At 35.0% G+C, this 22,958-nt stretch overlaps 1 protein-coding gene across 1 annotated transcript in view; it reads left to right on the top strand.

Moving 5' to 3' along the window:
- Nucleotides 1-22,958, top strand: part of RTKN2 (rhotekin 2) — a 110,124-nt gene that overhangs the window by 44,088 nt on the left and 43,078 nt on the right. The window contains exons 3-6 of the mRNA XM_007959387.1: nucleotides 3,440-3,498; nucleotides 13,476-13,529; nucleotides 15,091-15,208; nucleotides 17,775-17,972. Coding sequence (XP_007957578.1) covers nucleotides 3,440-3,498; nucleotides 13,476-13,529; nucleotides 15,091-15,208; nucleotides 17,775-17,972 — 429 coding nt within the window. The remainder of the gene's footprint in view (nucleotides 1-3,439; nucleotides 3,499-13,475; nucleotides 13,530-15,090; nucleotides 15,209-17,774; nucleotides 17,973-22,958) is intronic.

Genomic DNA, 22,958 nt, shown 5'->3' with positions numbered 1-22,958 from the left:
TTTGTTGTACTGTAGTGGCTTGCATGTTGTTGTGAGACATGACTCAATATGGGAAGAAACAGCTGCAAGCATCCATTAATAAATGGAACATGGAATGTACAAAGTATGAATCTAGGAAAATTGGAAGTTGTCAAAAATGAAATGGAATGCATAAAGATCGATATCTTAGGCATTAGTGAGCTGAAATGGACTGGTATTGGCCATTTTAAATCAGGCAATCATATAGTCTACTTTGTTGGGAATGACAGATTGAAGAGGAATAGTGTCACATTCATCGTCAAAAAGAATGTTTCAAGATCTATTTGAAGTACAGTGCTGTTAGTGATAGGATAATATCCATCACTGGATATTGTAACTAGGAAGAGTAGTTAATATTATTATTCAAATTTATGCACCAACCACTAAAGCCAAAGATGAAGAAATTGGAGATTTTTACCAACTTCTGCAGTCTGAAATTGACCAAATGTGCAATCAAGATGTGTTGATTATTGCTGATGATTGGAATGTGAAAATTGGAAACAAAGAAGACTCATTGGTAGCTAGAAAATATAAACTTGGTGATAGAAATGACACTAGATTGCATGATAGAATTTTGTAAGACAAATGACTTATTCATTGCAAATACCCTTTTTTCAACATAAATGGTAGCTATACATGTGGGAATTACCAGGTGGTCCATGCAGGAATCAGATGGACTACATCTGTAGAAAAAGCCTATGGAGAAACTCAGTATCATCAGGCAAAACAAGGCCAGCGGCTGACTGGAACAGACCATCAGTTGCTCATATGCAAGTTCAAATTCAAGTTGAAGAAAAGTGAAACAAGCCCACGAGAGCCAAAATACGACCTTGAGTATATCCCAACAGAATTTCGAGACTGTCTGAAAAACAGATTTGATGCATTGAACACCAGGGACCAAAATACCAGATGAGTTTGGTATGACGTGAGGAACATCATACTTGAAAAAAGAAAAATATCATTAAAAACACAGGGAAGGAAGAAAAGACCAAAATGAATCTCAGAAGAGATTCTGAAAGTTGCTCTTGAATGGAGAGTAGCTAAAGTGAGTAGAAGAAATGATGAGATAAAAGAGCTGAACAGAAGATTTCAAAGGGCAGTTTGTGTAGACAAAGTGAAGTCTAATGCAATGTGCAAAGACCTGGAGTTAGAAAACCAAAAGGGAAGAACATGTTCAGCATTTCTCAAGTTGAAAGAACTGAAGAAAAAATTCAAGCCTCAAGTTGCAATATTGAAGGGTTGGTAGCATAGTGGCTAAGACAGTTGCCTGCTAACCAGATGGCTGGCGGTTCAAACCCACCAGCCACTCCTCGGAAGGAAGGTTGGGCAATCCTACCTCTGTAGTGATACTGCCTCGGAAACCCAAGGAGGGGTCGCTATGAGTCAGGTATGACTCGACGGCACATAACAACAACAACAACATGGGCAATATATTGAATGATTCAGGAAGCATAAAAAGAAGATGGAAGGAATACATAGAGTCATTACACCAAAAGAATTGGTCGATGTTCAACTATTTCAGGAAGTAGCATATGATCAAGAACCAATGGTATTGAAGGAAGAAGTCCAAGGTTCATGGAAAGCATTGATGAAAAACAAGGCTTGAGGAATTGGTGGAATACCCACTGAAATGTTTGAAGAAACAGATCCAGTGCTGGAGTCACTTACTCGTTTATGCCAAGAAATTTTTAAGACAGCTACCTGGCCAACTGACTAGAAGAGATTGATATATTTGCCCATTCCAAAGAAAGGTGATCCAACAGAATGTGGAAATTACTGAACAATATTATTAATATCACACGCAAGTAAAATTTTGCTGAAGAAAGTTCAATAATGGTTGCAGTGGTATATTAACAGGGAACTTCTAGAAATTCCATCTGGGTTCAGAAGAGGATGTGTAATGAGGGGTATCATTGCTAATGTCAGTTGGATCTTGGTTGAAAGCAAAGAATACCAGAAAGATGTTTACCTGTGTTTTATTGACTGCATGAAGGCATTTGTGTGGATCTTAACAAATTATGGATAACATTGCAAAGAATGGGAATTCAGGAACACTTAATTGCGCTCAGGAAGAATATGTGCATAGTCCAGGAGGCTGTCATTTGAACAAAACAAGGGGACACTGCATGGTTTAAAGTTAAAAAGAGTTTGCATCAGGGTTGTATTCTTTCACCATACATATTCAATCTGTATGCTGAGCAAATAATCCAAGAAACTGGACTATAGGAAGAAGAATGCAGCATCAGGATTGGAGGAATGCTAATTAACAACCTGTAATATGCAGATAACACAAGCTAGCTTGCTGAAAGTGAAGATGATTTGAAGCACTTACTGATGAAGATCAAAAACTACAGTCTTCAATGTAGATTACACTTCAACATAAAGAAAACAAAAATCATCACAACTGGAGTAATAAGCAACATCATGATAAATGGATAAAAAAGTGAAGTTGTCAGAGATTTCCTTTTACTTGGATCCACAGTCAACACCCATGGAAGGAGCAATCAAGAAACCAGACAGACATCGTACTGCACCAGGCAAATCTGCCACAAAAGACCTCTTTAAAGTGTTAAAGAACAAAGATGTCACTTTGCAGGCTGTGATGCGCCTAAACCAAGTGATTTTCAATCTCCTCATATGCATGTGAAAGCTGGATAGTGAACAAGGAAGACTGAAGAAGAGTTGATTCCTTTGAATTTTCATGTTCATGAAAAATACTGAAAATACCATTGACTGTCAGAAGAACTAACACATCTATCTTGAAAGAAGTGCAACTGAATGCTCCTTGGAAGCGAGAATGGCTTATAACTTTGTCTCACCTTTGGTTATGTTGTCAAAAGAGACTATTCCCTGGAGAAGGATATCATGCTTGGTAAAGTAGAGGGTCAGTGAAAAAGGGGAAGCCCCTCAACAAGGTGGATTGACACAGTGACTATAACAATGGACTTAGGTATAGCAAAGATTGTGAGGCTGGCACAGCACCAGGCAGTGTTTTGTTCTGTTGTACACAGGGTCACTATGAGTCAGGGCCTACTTGACACCTAACAACAGCAACAACAGTATCTGGTAAGCTAACAACGTTATTTATGAAATGGTACTATACTTTGTGGAACCTGGACAGATATTGTACTTCTTATTTACAAATGGACATAATCACAAAGGACTTTCATTATAGAGTAAGCCAAAATGCAATCAGCAAGGAATATGAAGTTTATATGAAAAATGAGAGAATAACTGTGTATTTCTGTTAAAATCAGCTAGCTGTTCAATAAACATTTTAATGTTTGAATCAAATTGTTTACATTAACTAGAAGTCATTATTACTGTGTTTGTTTTTAAGATTTGTTCATTTCTAGAAGACTGTTAAAACAATTGTTTATTGTAAAGGATTTTTTTTTCATAAGACTCTTTCTTTTGACAGTGAAGTGCATTTTGAAAGTAAGAAACGAAGAGCATGTAAAGGAAAGATTGCCATATCAGGTACGCTAAAAACTGAGTATTTTTATATTGCTTAATCAATTCTATAAAATGACCTCAAGTTATTTTTTAAGAAACTCCTTGCTTCCCTTCAATTTTATTTTGCATGTCTCTATCAGAGTATTTGTCCTCAAACACTGTTTCGTCATTCTGCTCTACATTTTTTAGAACTTTATGCTTTAGGAAAGAAAGCCTTTATATCCATTGCATATATTACACAGTATTACCCTCAGTGCAGGCCTTGTGAAGTAAGAAGGGCAGTTGTCATTTTCTACATACTCACAGGTTAGGCTACTTGCCGTAACTGGTTGTGCTAGGCAGCAAACCCAAGTCTTTCAACGGCAATCCTTTTCTGCTCAGCAGCTTCAATGTTTTTTATATTTGTCTAGGTTAGAAATTGAGGGTTGGAGTCATGTTTGTTTTGTTCATCACTATGTGCCCAGAAGCTAACATAGTACTTGGCACATAGTAATTGCTCAGTGAATATTTATTGGATAAATGGCTGGTATTCATTGACTGCATGATGGAGATCTAACTTCCCCCTCACCCCCAGGAGTTTACCATTCTGACTCATCTAGTTTCTAGGCATATCTTCCACTATACATAAGCTGTCCGCTTTAGCTAGACATTTCTCTCCTTGTTGTGTCGACACACCCTATGATTCTGATATCCAGTTAGCTCTTGAAATAACCATATTTCAGTCAAGATACACTTGCTCATCCATAAAGCCTTTCTTTCCAGTTATTCCAGGTAGGAATGTTTCTCAGGCTTCCTAATGCAGTTAGGAGATGCTTTACCACTAGATGGCACTTAATGCTGTGTAGTCTCAGTTTTTCCAAAGCTTTAACCAAGTCATTGACCAGAAGCTTTGTTCTCTTAGTATTAGAGAGCCTGCTGCTGCATTTCAGGCCCACTCACCCAACGAACTATTTTTGGAGATGTTTTTATGAAGAAACAAATATCCTCATTCAGGAAAAATAGATATGAATCTTGTAGGATATAATTGGCTCAAATCAGAGGAATTGCCTTCAGCTGAGCAAAAAATTCTTAAAAAAAACTGAACTTTATAAAAATCTTTTGCTTGCCTTATAGTTATTTATATGCATGTTTTCATCTTTCCAATTATAAGAGTAAAATGAAACACATTTTATACCTTCTTGTATCCTTTTGATGCCTAACATAGTACATTTACATGTTACCTGTTCTCTATGTTCAATACATATGAACCTCAATAAATAAAATATTTTAAGTTTTAGGGAGGATTTCTAAAAATGCTTAAACATAATCCTTCATTTCTTGCTTCTAATGTGGTACCATAGAGTACACAAATGAGTTGTTAAATTGCTTTGAAGATTCAAATAACATGATAGAGTCAAAATATATTGTCATTCGTATTAAAGAGTTTATTGACTATAGAAATTCATGATGTTGTGATTAACTGTACTTTTAGAAGGGTCCATAAGTGAAAACTTTTGAAATAAAATTTTATTTTCCCCCATTTTAAATAAAATATTTTCATGAACAGAAATTCTTAAAGTGTGAAAATTGAACTTATTTCTGTATGTGTTCCTTCTTTCTAGAAGATAATGCAAATTAAGGATCTGAAAGTCTCGGAAATTACATGTGTAATAATCTTTTCGTGTTTTCTAGCCTTAATTGTATCTTGTCTATCTATTGGTAAAAGCAAAAACAAGGAAAATAAAAATTCAGCATTATATATCCATTTTCTTTTGGCATTGGGATGGAAATATGCCTTGTTTTGGTCAAAATGAATATTTGTAACAAAGGTCTCTAATTTTTATGAGATTCCATTGATAGCCTGGGATACCCAGGTTTTTCATTTGTAGCTTTACCACTCTGGCCATTTGTTTATAAAAATAAAAAATAATAATTAAGGTATTTATTCTGGTTATTTCTGCCGAACACCAAATAATTATATTGCACTGATGTCTCAGCTTATTCACTGATTATTACTAGTTCTATCACTAAGCCAAATTAATTCACCTAGTATCTCACTTTTCACTTTTGAAAAGGGGGGAATTTTAGGTCTTGATAACATCAGGTTAGGTAGGCATCCTATTATGGATCTCTCAGTTTAACCAATGAAATATCAATGAAGATATAAAAAAGACAAAGGCAAAAATACTATACAGTAAAACAGTCAACCATTTACAAGAATATGCAAAGAACTTCTACCATTTGAAGCTGTATTGAGAAACATAGTTGGTGGGTTACACATCTTTTGCTCTCTGAACAGTATCTGACCACCTGAGAAATAGATAAGAAATGTCCACCTTTTCTTCTTGGGGCTCTGACATGCCTAGGTGGGAGAGGGCAAAACTGAACAAAAGCTGGGGGTGTGCAGCAACAGATATCAGAGTTCATATTCGTTTAATGATAATGTAAATAGTGCCACCCTAACAGAGTAAGAACAATCATGAACAAGAACAGTTTGAAATGAATCAGCAACTTTGGTCAGGCAAGGAGAAATGGTTTCATTTAGCAGGACCTTGGCCAACTATAATTATTTTTAAAAGAGAGGGGCCATCCCAATTAAAATCAAGAAGAAAATTATGTCCATTTTCATCAATATAATTTAGCACTTTAAAAAAAAATTCTAGTAAAAATTAAAGATGACACTGGGAAGAAATAGATATCAAGTGCCATTTGAAAATAATAGATTGTAGACATAGAAAAGCTAAGAGAATTCACTGAAACACTATTTGAATTAATATAATAAAGAATTTTGTAAAAGTGGCTGGATTCAAGATAAATATACAAAAAACTATCGTCTCAAAACCAACTGTAAGTAGAAAACATTATGGCAAAATGTACCCCATTTATAATAGCACCAAAAAACAAAAACATTAAATACTCAAGAATAACCTTAACAAAAGTGTGAGGATAAATACCATGTTATTGTCTATCAAAACACATTACTATAAAAATATCAGTTCTAAAATTAACTTATGTAATAGAATTCTAATGAAACATAAGGTCCTTGGGAGCTTTAATGGTTTGTGTTTGTCTACGAACCTAAAGGTGGTGGTGGTGGTTGTTATGTGCTGTTGAGTTGGACCTGACTCATAGCAACCCCTCCTTGGGTTTCCAAGATGGTATCACTATGGAAGTAGATTGCCCCAGCTTCCTTCCAAGGAGTGGCTGGTGGGTTTGAACTGCCAGCCTTCTGGTTAGCAGTCAAGTGCCTTAGGCACTATGCTACCAACGCTCCTTAACCTAAAGGTTGGTGGTTCAAATTCACCCAGTGGTGCCACACAAGAAAGATGTGGTAATCTACTTCCATAAAGGTTACAAGCAAGAAAACCATATTGAGTAATTGAGTCAGAATCTACTTGTTGGCGAGTCAGAATCTACTTGTTGGCAATTTTTTTTTTTCAACGAAACATTTGGGAGAGAAGGATTTTGATAAAATAGTCCCAAAATTCATATAAAGAACTTAGCAAGTGAGAATAAGATGTTTCTGAAAGGAAATATCTTTTCTAATACATATTAAAGTATATTATAAACATATGATAACTATGGTTTAAATATTATGGTAAACAGAGTAACTGATAAATGATTTAATTAGATACATAAAACATAGCTGAGAAACAGACACTAAGAACATTACATGAAATAAAGGTAGGACAATAAACCAGAGGAAGAAAGGCCTATTGTATATATAAATGGTTCTGGAACAATTATTTTTATAAGATTTGTATTCTCACCTCACCCACAAATTAGACTAAATAGTCTAAATTTAAATAATTTATCTAAAATTATTTAATCTAAATTAGAATTACAGACCATAAACAATGTCTAGGAAAAATGTAGATGATTAGTGACTTATCTATGTCACCAAGAGGGCTTTAAAACGTAAAATAATAGAAAAAAAAATTAATGAGAAGATTGGTTTTTCTCATTATGTAAAAATTTTAACATTTAAAAAATGTAGATAAAATACAAAATAGATCAACAACTGGGAATTAATAAGCAGTATGACAAAGCAAGAATATCTCTACTAAAGGAAAAGCTCCTACAAATCAGTTAAAAAAGAACATTGAGTAGAAAAATGGTTCATGTATATGAATAGACTCATGAAGCTGAGCAGTAAATGTATTAGCATTCTTTTGTTAATAAAGAAATGGACTTCTAAACAATTTAGTCAACTAGATATTAAATTGGTAAATATATTTTTTAAATTATTATTGAATGAGCTATATGTGAAATGCTTACTTTGGACTTGGGGAAAGCCCACTAAGTATATTTATCAAGAATGGTAAATACAGATGCTGTTAGGTAGGGAACAAATAAAGCTTTTCTAAAAAGAAAATTAGAGATAGGTGTTGTTGTTGTTAGGTGCTGTCGAGTCATTTCTGACTCATAGTGACCTCACGTACAGCAGACTGAAACACTGCCTGGTCCTGTGCCAGCCCCACATTCTTTGCTATACGTTGCAGCCACTGTGTCAATCCATCTCATTGAGGGCCTTCCCCTTTTTCATAGTCCCTCCACTTTACCAAGCATGATATCCTTCTCCGGGGAATGGTCCCTGCTGGCAACATGACCAAAATAGGTGGGACGAAGTATGGCCATTCTTGCCTCCAAGGGGCATTCTGGGTCCACATCTTCCAGGACAGATTTGTTAGTTCTTTTAGCAGTCCATGGTACTTTGAGCATTCTTCGCCAGTACTACAACTCAGAAGCATCAGCTCTTCTTCGGTCTTCCCTTTTCATTATCCAACTCTCACATGCATATGAGGCAATTGAAAATACCATGGCCCGTTTCAAGAGTGCCTTAGTCTTCAAGGAAATATCTTTGCCCGTCAGTACTTGAAAGAGGTCCTTTTCAGCAGATCTGCCCAATGCTATATGACGTCTGATATCTTGACTTCTGCTTCCATTGGTGTCAATTGTAGAACCAAGTAACATGAACTCCCTCACAACTTCAATCTTTTCTCAATTTACCATGCTTATTGGTCCCATTGTGAAGATTTTTATTTTCTTTATATTGAGGTGTAATCCATACTACAGACTGTAGTCTTCAATCTTCATCAGTAAGTATTTTAAGTCATACTCACTTTCAGTGAGCAAAGTTGTGTTATCTGCGTAACACAGGTTGCCATGTTCTTCTTCATACAGTCCAGCTTCTCGGATTATTTGTTCTGCACACAGATTGAATAAGTATGGTGAAAGGATACAATCCTATCACACTCCCTTCTTGATTTTAAACCATGCAGTGTCCCCTTGTTCTGTTTGAATGACAGCCTCCTGGTGTATGTACAGGTTTCTCATGAGCACAATTAAATGTTCTGGAATTCCCATTCTTCTCAATGTTATGCATAATTTGCTGTGATCCACACAATTGGATGCTTTTGCATAATCAATAAAATACAAGTAAACATCTTTCTGGTATTCTTTGCCTTGAGCCAAGATCCATCTGACATCAGCAATGAGATCCCTCATTCCACATGCTCTTTTGAATCCAGCTTGCATTTCTGGAAGTTCTCTGTCAATATACTGCTGTAACCATTTTTTAATTATCTTCAGTAAGATTTTACTTGTGTGCAATATTAATGATATCGTTTGATAATATCCACATTCTGTGGGATCACCTTTCTTTGAAATGGGTACAAATACGCATCTTTTCCAGTCAGTTGGCCAGGTAGTTGTCTTCCAGATCTCTTGGCATAGCTGAGTGAGTGCCTCCAGTGTGGCATCCGTTTGTTGAAACATCTCAATGGGTATCCTGTCAATTCCTGGAGCCTTATTTTTTACCACTTTCCTCAGTGCAGCTTCGACTTCTTCCTTCAATACTGTTGGTTCTTGATCATGTGCCACCTCCTGAAATGGATGAACATCAACCAATTCTTTTTGGTACAGTGGTTCTGTGTATTCTTTCCATCTTCTTTTGATGTTTCCTGCATCATTCAATATATTGCCCATAGAATCTTTCAGTATTGCGACTTGAGGCTTAGATTTTTTTTCTTCAGTTTTTCAGCTTGAGAAATGCCGAGCATGTCCTTCCCTTTTGGCATTTCAACTCCATGTCTTTGCACATTTCATTATAATAATTGGCTTTGTCTGCTTGAGCTGCTCTTTGAAATCTTCTGTTTAGCTCTTTTATCTTGTCATTTCTTCCATTAGCTACTCTACTTTCAAGTGCAAGTTTCAGAGACTATTCTGACATCCATTTTGGCCTTTTCTTCCTTTCCTGTCTTTTTAATGACCTTTTGCTTTCTTCATGGGTGATGTTCTTGATGTCATCCCACAATTCCTCTGATTTTAAGTCATTGGTGTTCAATGCATCAAATTTATTCTTCAAGTGGTCTCCAAATTCGGGAGGGCTATTATCAAGGTCATATTTTGGTTGTTGTGGACTTATTTTAATTATGTTCCACTTCAACCTGAACTTGCATATGAGCAGTTGATGGTAGGTTCCACAGTCAGCTCCTGGCCTTGTTTTGGGTGAAGATATTAAGCTTCTCCATTGCCTCTTGCCACAAATATAGTGAATCTGATTCATGTGTACTCCCTCTGGCAAAGTCCACGTATATAGCCACCATTGTGGTGTTGAAAAAATGGTATTTGCAATGAATAAATCATTAGTCTTGCAAAATTCTATCATGCGATCTCCAGCATCATTTCTATCTCCAAGGCCAAATTTTCCAACTACTGGTGATTCTTCTTTATTTCCAGCTTTTGCATTCCAATCACCAGTGATAATCAGCACATCTTGATTGCATGTTTGGTCATTTCAGACTGCAGAAGTTGGTAAAAATCTTCAATTTCTTCATCTTTGGCTTTGGTGGTTGGTGTGTAAATTTGAGTAATAGTAATATTAACTGGCTTTCCATGTAGGCAAATGACTATTACTTTATCACTGATAGCATTGTACTTCAAGGTAGCTCTTGAAACATTCTTTGTGACGATGAATGCCACGCCATTCCTCTTCAATTTGTCATTCCCAGCATAGTAGATCATATGGTTATCTGATTCAGAATGGCCAAAACTGGTCCATTTCAGCTCACTAATGCCTAAGATATCAATCTTTATGCATTCCATTTCATTTTTGAAAACTTCCAAGTTTCCTAGATTCGTACTTCGGACATTCCATGTTCCTATTTTTAATGGATGTTTTCAGCTGTTTCTTCTCATATTGAGTCATGCCATCCAGCAAATGGAGGTCCCAAAAGCTCTACTCTATCCATATCATTAAAGTAGGCTCTACTTTGATGAGGCAGCTCTTTCCCAGTCATATTTTGAGTGCCTTCCAACCTTAGGAGCTCATCTTCTAGCACTATAATCATAAAATTTTCCAGTAATATATCAGACAGTGTTTCACTTCTATTCATAAAGTTTTCACTGGCCAATTCTTTGGGAAGTGGATGGCCTCTCCCATCTTCCAAGTCTGTCGCAATCTGGAAGCTCTACCAAAACCAGTCTACCATGGACCCCTGCTGGCACAGCCTCTAGACTCACAGCAACGTGCAAGCCACCACAGTATGACAAACTGATAGACAAGTTCATCTCCCTCAGCTGTTCCAACTGCTCCACTCCATTCCTGGGCTTCCCTGTACCTTTTCCGGCCGCTGGCCCTATCTGCCACTGCTTCCTGTCTCCTGGGGGCATTAAGAGCCTTAAAAACAGAATTCTGGGGAAGAAATAGAGTTGACAAAATGTCATGTGATCTAAAAGTGAAGCACATAAATCTAGCCAAACAGCTTGATTTCATGATGATTTGTAATTAATTGAATGTGCATAATTAATAGGCACGGAAAAGTTTTATATAAACTTCTTAAGTGGTAATAGGAAATTGTTTTAAAAAGAGAAGTTTCCCATAAATACATTGAAGAGAAGGTTCAAGCTTTTTATAATTTAAGTTGTTGTTGGCTGCTATTGAGTCAATCCCTGATTCATGGTAACCCGATATGCAATGAATGAAACCCTGCCCTGTTCTGCATCATGCCCATGATGGTTTACAGATTTGTCCATTGTTATCCACAGGATTTTCATTGCTGATATGTACTCCTCAGGCAATTAAAACATAGTTTCACCTGTCCATTGAACTTGCTTTACTGTGCAATTTTGTGTTATACTTAGATTCGTACATCTTAATCTATTTGGAAGAACCTTGATCCTCTAACTTTGAAAATACATAATGGCTTTGTTACCTAATGCTTCTATAATAGAAATACTACAAGTGGATTGCTTTAATACACAGAAATTTGCTTTCTCACAGTTTATGAGGCTGTAAGTCCAAAACTCTAGGGGAAGTTTTTGTCTCTATTGGCTCTGGAGGAAGGTCCTTTTCTCTTTGAGCTTCTGCTCATGGGTGATCTTCGTCTTGCCATCTCTCTCCCCCATCTCTGCTTCCTAGCTTGCTTTTTTAATCTCTGTGTATCTCAAAAGAAATTGACTCAGAATACACCCTATACTAATCTGCCTCATTAACATAACAAAGACAACCCATTCCCACTTGGTATTATAACCATAGACCTGGAGGTTAGGATTCACAGCACATATTTTTTGGGGACACAATTCAATCCATAATAACAAAGGAATGTTGTTGTTGTTGTTATGTGCCATGGAGTCCAACCCGACTCATAGCGACCCCTCCTTGGGTTTCCGTAGATTGCCCCACCTTCCTTCTGAGGAATGGCTGGTGGGTTTGAACCGCCAGCCTTCTGGTTAGCAGTCAACTGCATTAGGCACTATGCTACCAGAGCTCCTAACAAAGGAATGTCACCGGAAAATTATTACTACTGTTACCTTGTATTAAAGGTAAAGCATTATTCACAATAAGCAAAAGAAGGCAACAACCCAAGTTTCCCACGAAAGAATGAATAAAACGTGGTGTACACATAAAATGAAATATCATTCAGCCATATGGAGAAATGAAATTCTGATACATGCTACAAAATAGAGGAATTATGAAAACATGCTGAGTGAATGAAGTCAGACACAAAAGGACAAATATTTTGAGATCGCACTTCTATGAAATATCTAGAAGAGGCAAATAGTGGAGTCTAAAGTTTAGTGGTTACCAGGGGCCAGAAGGAGTTATTACTTAAGAGGGACTAAGTTTCTTTGTGGGGCAATGAAAAACTTTCAGAAATAGATGTTAATGATGGTTACACAACATGGTGAATGTAATTAATGTTACTCAATTGTACATTTAAAAGTGGCTAAAATGGGATTTTTTTTATTTGTATGTTTTACCACAATAAAAATTTAAAAGGTAAAGAGGATAATGGGGAATATTGGGAAGTTAAAATTCCAAATATGTCAAAACTCTAGAGTAATGTCTGGGATAAAGACCATTAGCACAATTACTTTGGTGTTTAAAGAATGTATGAATAAGAGAAAATATGTTTGAATCACCTTTAGAGCATATGTCCATTTCTTGGCCTGAAAAACATAGTATATTCTTCTTTGTAGTTTTATTTGTTAAGGAAAATACTGCAGAGTGTACATGAGTATATAAAGATCTTCAAATTCTTTTGTAAACAAATCTTACTAGAGAACTCTTAGATCTGTTTGTCAAGATTTGGTCTCTACCAGAAAGCAATGATCTTAGACAGGTCACTTGTTTTCTTTGAAGTTTGCATGTTGGATAGAAACTCTAACGTCATTTCTACATCTGCTGTTCCATGGCTTTAAAATGTGTTTTAACTACAGTTGCTATTATTGCTTACCAAAAATAGAAATTCAACAAACTGGGTTGCCCATATTCACATATTTTTAAAATGTAGATCACAAAGTGAAAATGTTATTGTAAAAGCTTAATAAAGGAATTATTTGATTGATAGTTGGTAATTTAGTTTTTTTCAGTCAGTTTTAAATAAATATAGCTGATTTACATTCCTAATCTTATCAGAATCCATTATTGAATGCGTAGTGGAATCCATAGGTTCATGTCATGTTAAAAAATGAAACTTACAGAAAATTATACTTGTTATTTCTTTTTCCCTCTTTAGATATCCGAATACCATTAATGTGGAAAGACTCTGATCATTTCAGCAATAAAGAACGTATGTTTGATTTTAATTTGCAATTGAAATGCTTTCTTTATATATAGTTAATTTGTGATTATTGAGGGGAATAATAAGAAGGCTGTTTCCACACTGAAATAAATTGGTGCCATTTGATAGAATAATAAGCAGAATCTTGCTGAACTGGTTTTTCTGATTTTCAGTAAATATATGTTGTAGTCAATTGATACTAATTAAGATAATGCATATCTGGCATACTTTTGAAGCCCTAGTAGCCCTAGTAGAGCAGTGGTTAAGTGTCTGGCTGCTAACTGAAAGGTAAGTGTTCAAACCCACCAGCACTCTGAGGGAAAAGGATGTGGCAGTCTGCTTCCATAAAGATTTACAGTCTTAGAAACCCTATGTGGAAGTTCTACCTTGTGCATAGAGTGGCTATGAGTCAGAATTGACTCAAAGGGAGTGTATTTGGTTTTAATGTATCTTTAGTTATTAACAGGAAAGTGTACAAGGACAGTAAGTAACGGGTGGTGGTAGGAGTATAGAACAAAAGAGCATTTAAGGCGTAAAGGGAACGACAGCATTTCTTTTATTTGACCAGAATCTGGAGATCTTTTCCTGCCTTACTTTGTTACTTCAGATTATTTAGCAGGGTGTAAGATGGAAAGATTTTTCTTTCCTTTCAGTGTTTTGTGGCTTTTATAGTCTTTACAAATCCGTGTATTATTTAGGTCATGGAAATTAACCTCATTATTTCTAGATGTTAGAAGCAAAGCAGAAAAGACAGCAAAATCCTTTATCTTTTTTGTCTATTGTGATAGCTTTGTTCTTCTCACTTTAAAAACTGAATCATACTGAGTATAATTAGTTTTATATGAAGAGTACAAAATTAATTTAGTATATTTGTTATTCAATTAAGAAATATAATTTACTTTAAAAAGGAATACATGTGGGAATAAAGTAAATCTTTCTGTTTATTATGGAGAGTAACTTTTTCTGGAGCTGCATTTTCTCAATAATGAGGATTTAGCCCTTTAATTACCTATTACTTTTTAAAAACATCACCATATTAAAGGGCCCAGCAGCTGTGTCTTTTATGTTCCCATGTCTCCTTTTTATGTTTTTTTGTGGTTTCCTCTTGTTTTAGTTTGGTGGAACTTGTTTTGCTGTTGTTTGCCTGCTTACTCTTAACCTCTTACTAATAGAGAACTATTTTTCTTAAATCAACTTAGAAGCCAAAACGACAAAGGTAATAATGTATCTATAATAATATGTTTGCTGTTAATTAAAACTTAAAATTTTTTCTAGGAATAATATATATAAGTTTGGTATATTCCTTAGGCTGCTGAGAAGACTATATATTTAACTTTATTTTTTGGTATGCCCTAGTTTAATTGTTGTGTTCTAGTGGAGTGAAGTATTCCTATTTATTGACAGAGCAGTCACTATAAAAAATTGAGTTGCAAGCTACAATATGTGAAAGCAAGAATCTGTTAACAAATATTTAAACTAATTTTTTTTTCATGTTCAAGTAGATTTGAACATAATGTAGGCATGGTTTATCACATAGATCTTTGCTTAAAAACTTTTTCTTTTCCTCTAGAATCACAGCGCTATGCCATTTTTTGTTTATTCAAAATGGGAGCTGAAGTTTTTGACACTGACATGGTGATTGTGGATAAAACAATCACAGATATATGCTTTGAAAATATAACTATATTGTAAGTATTTTTGAAATCTTCAGAAAATGAAAGTAATCTAAAATTCTACCTTTTTTTAAAAGAAGGCATAATTACTGGGATTTGGATTATTTTTTGAAGCATTAAGATCTTAAATATTTAAAGTGATATTTGAAAATTATTTAAAGGAAATATTGCTGTATAAAATAAAATGGTAATCTTATAATGAGTAGTAAATAGTTGACTTATTTGATATGATAAATGTTTATAAATTTTATGAAGATTTATTGTTCATTCTTACCTAAGCTATAAATACAATGGAACCTCACTATAACATTATTTAATATAAAGTGAATTTGAACATAAACCAGGCTCTTTCATCTCATATAGGGGATTTAGTTACAGAAATACCAAAGTAGTATAACAACTTCATTTAAAAGGTAGGAATGAAATATGCACCATAGGAGAAGCACTTTAGTAAAATTTTGGTGTGTTCTTTCTTATTTCTTATGGTGCACTTCTTTCATATACTCCAAAATAATAAAAAATTGGGTGATCCTCAGGGCTGTTTTTATTGCCTCTGCTCTTTTACAGGCTTATTTTATTGTGGTCATAATACAGAACCAGAAAGAACTCCTCAGATAGCCATAGAAATCATTTCTAACTAACATAAGTTCTTCTTGCCCTTTTTCAAAGATTCTGTTGGCTGAAAATCAGTTTGTGATTTGTATATCATTCAGGGTTTCAAAGTCACTATCTTCCTGTCTAAATGTAAATAGCTACCGAACTGTTAAGATAAAATCAATAAATATGTTTTTGCCATATTTAGCTATGGAGCTATACAGTTGTGATTTGACAGTGCTAATTTTGCTACTCGTAAAGCATTAAAAAGACTATTGCAAACCATATTTTATGGCTTCTGTCCAGTGTCCCATAGTAATTGTATAGCACAGAAAAATAAAATGCATTGTTCTGGCTTATTAACAGTAATGTAGACCTTCTTACTCACAAGCTGTATTGTACCAAAGGAATTTGTTTAGGCTCCCCAAAATATCCCCAAATGCTTAGATAATTGAAGCTAAAACATGAATTTTCCTTAATTACTTGAATACATTTTTCATTATTAACTATAACTAGTGAATTTTTTCCACCAGAATCTTCCTGTTAGTGAGCTTTTTTCTTCATTTCACTTTGCTATTGTTTGTCTTTACCACAAAGACAAAGATCAGAGTATTTTTTTAGGGAAGGAACAATGCAGATTACTTGCGAAGACAACACATGATTTATAATTTTTTAAATATTCTGTAAATATTTTAAATTGTTTTAAAAATAACTGCTGACAAATGTTTAAAAATGTGCTTTTTGTTATGGTGATTGTTTCTTTTAATAAGTATTCAATATTTATGAATCCCTGGTTTTCCTCTAAATATTGACATTTGGTAGTCATTACCAGGAATACTGTATGTTTAGAAGTTGCCAAATAATAAACTGTAAAAATATCTGGAAGTTGTTTCTTGGATTTATCCAAAGTATAGATTGTACATTGAAATCTTAAAAAGTCTATGCTGCATTTTTAAAATCTCTGAGGCTGATAGATCTTGTGTCTGTAGGCAGCATCTGTTTTGATGGATCTCTTTTGTGGTTTTAATTATATTTTATTGTTGGTGACACCACCATAATCTTTTATTGTAAACGTAGTTCATTATGTCTGGAAAAAGGCAAAGTCAATCTTAGCATTTGCAAAAAATGGCAGAATTTTTACATATTGATTTACTAAGTATGGAATGAGTACCTTCTATCCTGCTGGCACAAAGCTAGGTTAAGAATACAGGATCACCAAGACAGCCCCTGCCCTCAAGGAGTTCATCTTTGAAATATATATCCCCTTATATTGTTTTTTCCCTATATAACCAACTAATGAAATGTTCTTTATAGCTATTTGGTACCAAAGTGTGATGGGTGTTGGTGGGCAGCTATGAGTGGACCATAAATGAGTCTTTCTGAAGGAGAAATGAAAAGTAAGTTTCCAGCAGATTTTGTTTTGAAAGAATAGTCATTTCAGGAAATCACACATACAATGTAAATAACTTAAAATTACTATATTAAAGGAACTACAAAGAAAAATAGAATTGGCAACAAGATGACTAGGCCATTTTATTCGCTGTCTTTAATTAACATACCTGTATGTGTTGCTTAAATTGAGTCAAGAGTACTCTAGTTTAGAAGTTGATAGCTCTGGAAGTTGCAGTGACTCGGGCCGTTTAGATATTAAATAACACAGGGAGATTCTTTCTCAATGTATATTAACATAAACTTACATCAAAAACTCTGGTAGTGTAGTGCCTAAGGCACTTGACTGCTAACCAGAAGGCTGGTGGTTCAAACCCACCAGCCACTCCTCGGAAGGAAGGTTGGGCAGTGTACTTTCGTAGTGGTACCGCCTCAGAAACCCAAGGAGGCTTTGCTATGACTCGGATTTGACTTGAGGGCACATAACAACAACAAATATCAAAAACTGGTTTTAAATGTTATGGAAAGATCAAAGGATACTGCAATTTTCTTTTCTACTTAGTTAAACTTCTAACATTATGAATGCCCTTGTTTTTAGTAATGAAGCAGGGCCAGACTTTCAAATAAAGGTAGAAGTGTATAGTTGCTGTACAGAAGAATCTTCTATAACCAACACACCGAAAAAGCTGGCTAAGAAACTTAGGACATCTATAAGTAAAGCTGCTGGAAAGAAAATAAATTCAGTGCTTCAAGAAGATGATCATGAAACAAGCTTGTTCTTCAGTTCAGCTATTTTGTAAGTTTCTCATAAAATATTTATTGTAACATAGTATGATTATTTGCTTATGGTATTTTAAAGTATTATGTGTAGAATATTTGTTACATTTATTCTACTAATTGGATTTCTTCTTGTTTATCTACTTTATTCTTAAAAAGTTTTTAAAAACATTTTAGTTTTTAAATAAAACCATGTTATCTTCATCACACCTAACAAAATAAAAAATAGTCCTTACTATCATCTAACATCCAGTTTGTATTCAAATTGCCCCAATTCTGAAAACGTCCTTTTGCAGTTTATATGTTCAAATCAGAATTCAAATAAAGTCTATATGTTGCATTTAGGAGAATATTTTAATCTTTGAGTCTTTAATGTTTCCTTGTCTGTGTTTTTGCCATTATTTATTGAAGAAACCAGGTCTTGTAGAAATTTCCTATATTTTAAATTTAGCTGAGTACATCTTTGTGGTGCTTTCTAACATCTTTTTTTTTATCCTGTGTGTTTCCTACAATTGGTAGTTCTATCTAGAGAACAGATGAGATTCAGTTTCCTTTTGGAGTAACGGTTATTGTTAGGTCATGTTGAGTGGATTTTGACTCATGGTGGCCCTGTGTACAACAGAAGGAAACACTGCCTGGTCCTGGGCCATACTCACAATTGTTATGATGTTTGAACCCATGATGTTGCCACCACTTTGTCACCCCATCTCATGAAGGGTCTTCTTTGTCGCTGACCCTCTGCTTTACCACATATGATGTCCTTCTCCAAGGATTGGTCCCTCTGATAACATGACCAAAGTACATGAGATGAAGTAGTGCCACCCTCACTTTTAAGGAGCATTCTGGCTGTACTTCTTCCAAGACAGATGTGTATGTTCTTCTGACAGTCGATGGTATATTTGATATTCTTTGCCACCATCATTATTCAAAGGCATCAATTCTTTGGTCTTCCTTATTCATTGTCCATTTTTGCATGCATATGAAGTGATTGAAAATACCATGGCTTGATCAGGTGTACCTTAATCCTCAAAGTGACATCTTTGCTTTTCCTGCAATATCTCATTAGGAGGCCTTCTCTTACTTTTAACAAACTGAAAACCAAACTCATTGCCGTCAAGTTGGATCCAACTCACAGTGACCCCTCCTTTGGTTTCCAAGGCAGTATCATTACAGAAGTACATTGCCCAACCTTCCTTCTGAGAAGCGGCTGGTGGGTTTGAACCACCAGCCTTCTGGTTAGCAGCCAAATGCCTTAGGCACTACGCCACCAGAGCTCCTTCAGTGGGGTTAGGTGTCACCAGCCAGATTCATCATTAAAAAGTTCCCTATCATCCTTTTAGTAAAAAAAATTTTATTGTGATTTGGGTGAAAGTTTACAGAACAAATTCATTTTCCATACAGCAGTTCACATACACTTTTTCTCATGACATTGACTGCCATTTCCCACAATGCAACAGCTCTCTTCCCACCTCCTCCCCAGAGTTAAGTTACCTCTTCCCTGTGTCCTTCCCTCCCATGCACTCCTGCCCCCTGAGCTGTCTCCCTATCCGTACACAGCCCTTCTATTCTCCCATGATTGATCTAGTTATTAGATTCTTTTTTTTTATTCCAGTTGTTCTCAATCTTTTAAAAATTGTTGTATTAGTTTCATGATCCACTAATGATTCCAATTTACAGTCTAAAAAATAGTCATAGGATTCAAGTCTTTCCTAGTATAAATATCTTTAAACAAAGATGGAAGTGGATGTCCCTTCAATTTTCTTCCTTTAGAACTAAGACAATCCTAAGAAATTTTCTAGATTAAGATTATGCCAAGGATTTGCTAGAAGGTTCTTTAATTCAACTATAGCATAATGGTACTATTTCCTTTTAACAATTGTTGTTGTTGTTGTTGTTGTTATGTGCCATCAAGTTGGACCCAACTCTTAGCGACCCCTCCTTGGGTTTCTGAGGCAGTATCACTATGGAAGTAGATTGCCCAACCTTCCTTCCGAGGAGTGGCTGGTGGGTTTGAACTGCCAGCCTTCTGGTTAGCAGTCAAATGCTTTAGGCACTATGCTACCAGAGCTCCCTTTTAACAATTAGATAAACAATAATATTTCCAGATACAAGCAAAGATTTTAGAACTGAAAGAGACCTTAGAGAAAATCACCCAGTTTGAGTAATTTTAAAACTTTAAAGCTTCAAATTCCATATTAAAAGAAAAATAAAAAATCTTACAGAAATCTTTAAAGCATGTAAAAGCAATGACTGGACTTCTCAACTAGTTTAAAACTTCATTGTTTGGCAGTGAATACTTAATTTATAAAACCCTAGAAACGTCTCTGAAGAGCTTTCCAAAAAAAGAAAAAAAAAAAAAAAAAAAAAAGATGAGTCTAAGCATGCTTACCTTTCATACAAGAAATTTAAGACCCAGGGAATAATGTAACTTGTCCAAGGATAAGTCAGTAAGATAAGAAACAATTGACTTAGTCATTTATTACTTGTGTGACCTAGGGCATATTGATTTACTCTCTGGGTTTTGTAGTTCTCTCTGTGAAATGGGGATGGTAATAAAAGACTATTATGAGATTCAATAAGATAATTTAGGAACGTGGAGTAAGGTTTTAGTACCTTTAGTGGATCAGGCATTTGGCTGCTAACCAGAAAGTCAGTGGTTCAAATCGACCAGCTGCTCCACAGAATGAAGAAGGGGTGATCTACTTCTGTAAAGATTTATAGCCTCAGAAACCCGATGGGGGTCACTATGAGTCAGAATCGACTCAATGGCATTGAGTTTAGGTGTGGTTTTTTTTTTTTTTTTTTTTTTAACTGTTGTTAATATTTTTACTATTCTCAGGCCAGTGCTTTTTCTGAACTTTTTTTTTTTTTAACTTATACTGAAGCATGGCAGTTTAGAAAGTTGATGTAGGATTATAATATGCAGACAGTTTTTTTTTTTTAAATTTCACATCATTATTTATAGTGCCACCTAAACTCAAAACTCCCTGCCCTTGAGTCAGATCTGACTCATAGCAACCCCTCTTTGGGTTTCCAAGGAGATAACACTATGGAAGTAGATTGCCCAACCTTTCTTCTGAGGAGTGGTTGGTGGGTTTGAACTGCCATCCTTCCAGTTAGCAGTCACATGCTTTAGGCACTGGCATATTTTTCTTGAAATAGTCATTCTCCTAGTTAGATTTCCTGTTCTACTTGATTTTTCCCTGAATCCAAACATTATTATTATTTTTTTTAATGAATATTTCCTATAAAGCCTGCATTCCATTCGCTTATTTTACACTATTGAGATTTGGTCAAAAGAGAATAGTTAAACATTTTACAACATTTCACCAAGTTATGTTCTCCTGATACTAGCATTTTGTTGACCTTCTGGTGTGAATCCAGACTATACAGGGTTAAACTTATAACCTAGGACTCTTCTTACCTGATACTTCCTTAACTGAATACTTCAGCACCATGAAAGGAATTCGAGAATAAGCATAAAGAATTAGAATAAGGGGATCAGTTTTGTTTCTTTAATAGTGGTCTACTTTAATTAGAAGATTTCTAATACAGAGCATAAAAGATCAAAGTTGGGCAATATGCTTCTTCCCTAATAATATGGCATGTGACCAAATACAGCTGCTCTTTATGAGCTGGGGGAAAAATGGACTTTTTTTTCAGGCTAGGATTTAAAGTAGTCATTTATTTATTCATAACATTTTTGGATCCCAAAAAATTTTTATAACAATTGGCCTATTTGATAGAAAAAAAATGTAGCTGATTAAATTTTTGGGAGCTCAATATTAGGGTTGGCTAAAAAGAATGAGTGTAATGTTTTAGAAAGAAAATATTATCCTGACAAGAATGTTTTAAAAGTGAGATCATTGTTGGTTTTGGAATCATTGGCATTGTAATTAGTCATAGTTTAAATATGAAGTAACTTGAAATATCATCAAAAAGTATTGTTTGATCTGAAAGAAGACAGTGAACATTTTTGGTAATTTTTAGTATGCTCCCTGATATGATTCATTTATCCCTTTTATTTGTGGAATTTAGCTTACTGAAATTCCTTTAGCTAGCTAGATTTTCCCAGTGCCTCTAATAGCTGAATTTAACTATTTTATGCCCCCTGAGAACTATCTAGTACATCATCCTTCATTGTATATACATAATTTTAAACAATCATCTTGTGAAAACTGATAAATTTGGGAGTGATTAATAAGCTTTGTTCCAAAATAAACCACTATACTCCATTTTAAATTAGATCAAAGTTACAAAATAAGTATGCTAGCACTTGTTTGTAATAAGTGGATTATTTTTGTTTTGAGTAACAATGGAAAATAGGAAAATGTGAACCAGAATATCTGACCTACCTATCTGAAGTAAGCATTGTAAGTGTTTAAAAAGATAGTGCATGTCTAAGTGCCTTAAACTGTACGTAAGTAGATACAGTCGAAACTGACTGCCATCGAGTCAATTCCAACTCATAGTGACCCCCATTGGATTTCCAAGGCTATAAATCTTTACAGAAGTAGATTGCCCCATCTTCCTTCCACAAGGCAGTTGCTGAGTTTGAACTGCTTACCTTCTGGTTAACAGATGCCTTATCCACTATGCCACAAGAACTCCATACTTTTAGTATGGTATGGAAAATAATGCAGTTTTTAAAGGTAACTAAGGAATTAGCTACTGAGTATGATTTATTAATGTATTCATGTGATCATCCAAACATAATTATTCAGCAGCTATGTCATGTGGTACATTGTATTCAAAGGTTAACAATTCATGATTCCTACATTAAAAATTCTTGGAGTATAGTAAAATGTGAGTCACTCTGTGTCAGTTTTAACAGAAGAATTTCTTAATTTTAAACAATTTCTTAACAAAATCTAAAGATAGTATGTTGTTGTTATTATTATTTGCCATCGAGTCAGCCCCGACTCATAGCGACCCCTCCTTGGGTTTCTGAGGCAGTATCACTACAGAAGTAGGAATGCCCAACCTTCCTTCCGAGGAGTGGCTG

This window comes from Orycteropus afer, unplaced genomic scaffold (genome assembly GCF_000298275.1).
Source record: "Orycteropus afer afer isolate SDZICR_OR568_19922 unplaced genomic scaffold, OryAfe1.0 scaffold00016, whole genome shotgun sequence".
Taxonomy (NCBI): domain Eukaryota; kingdom Metazoa; phylum Chordata; class Mammalia; order Tubulidentata; family Orycteropodidae; genus Orycteropus; species Orycteropus afer.
Note: the sequence above shows the minus strand (reverse complement) of the source record. Positions and strands in the feature narration are given on the sequence as shown.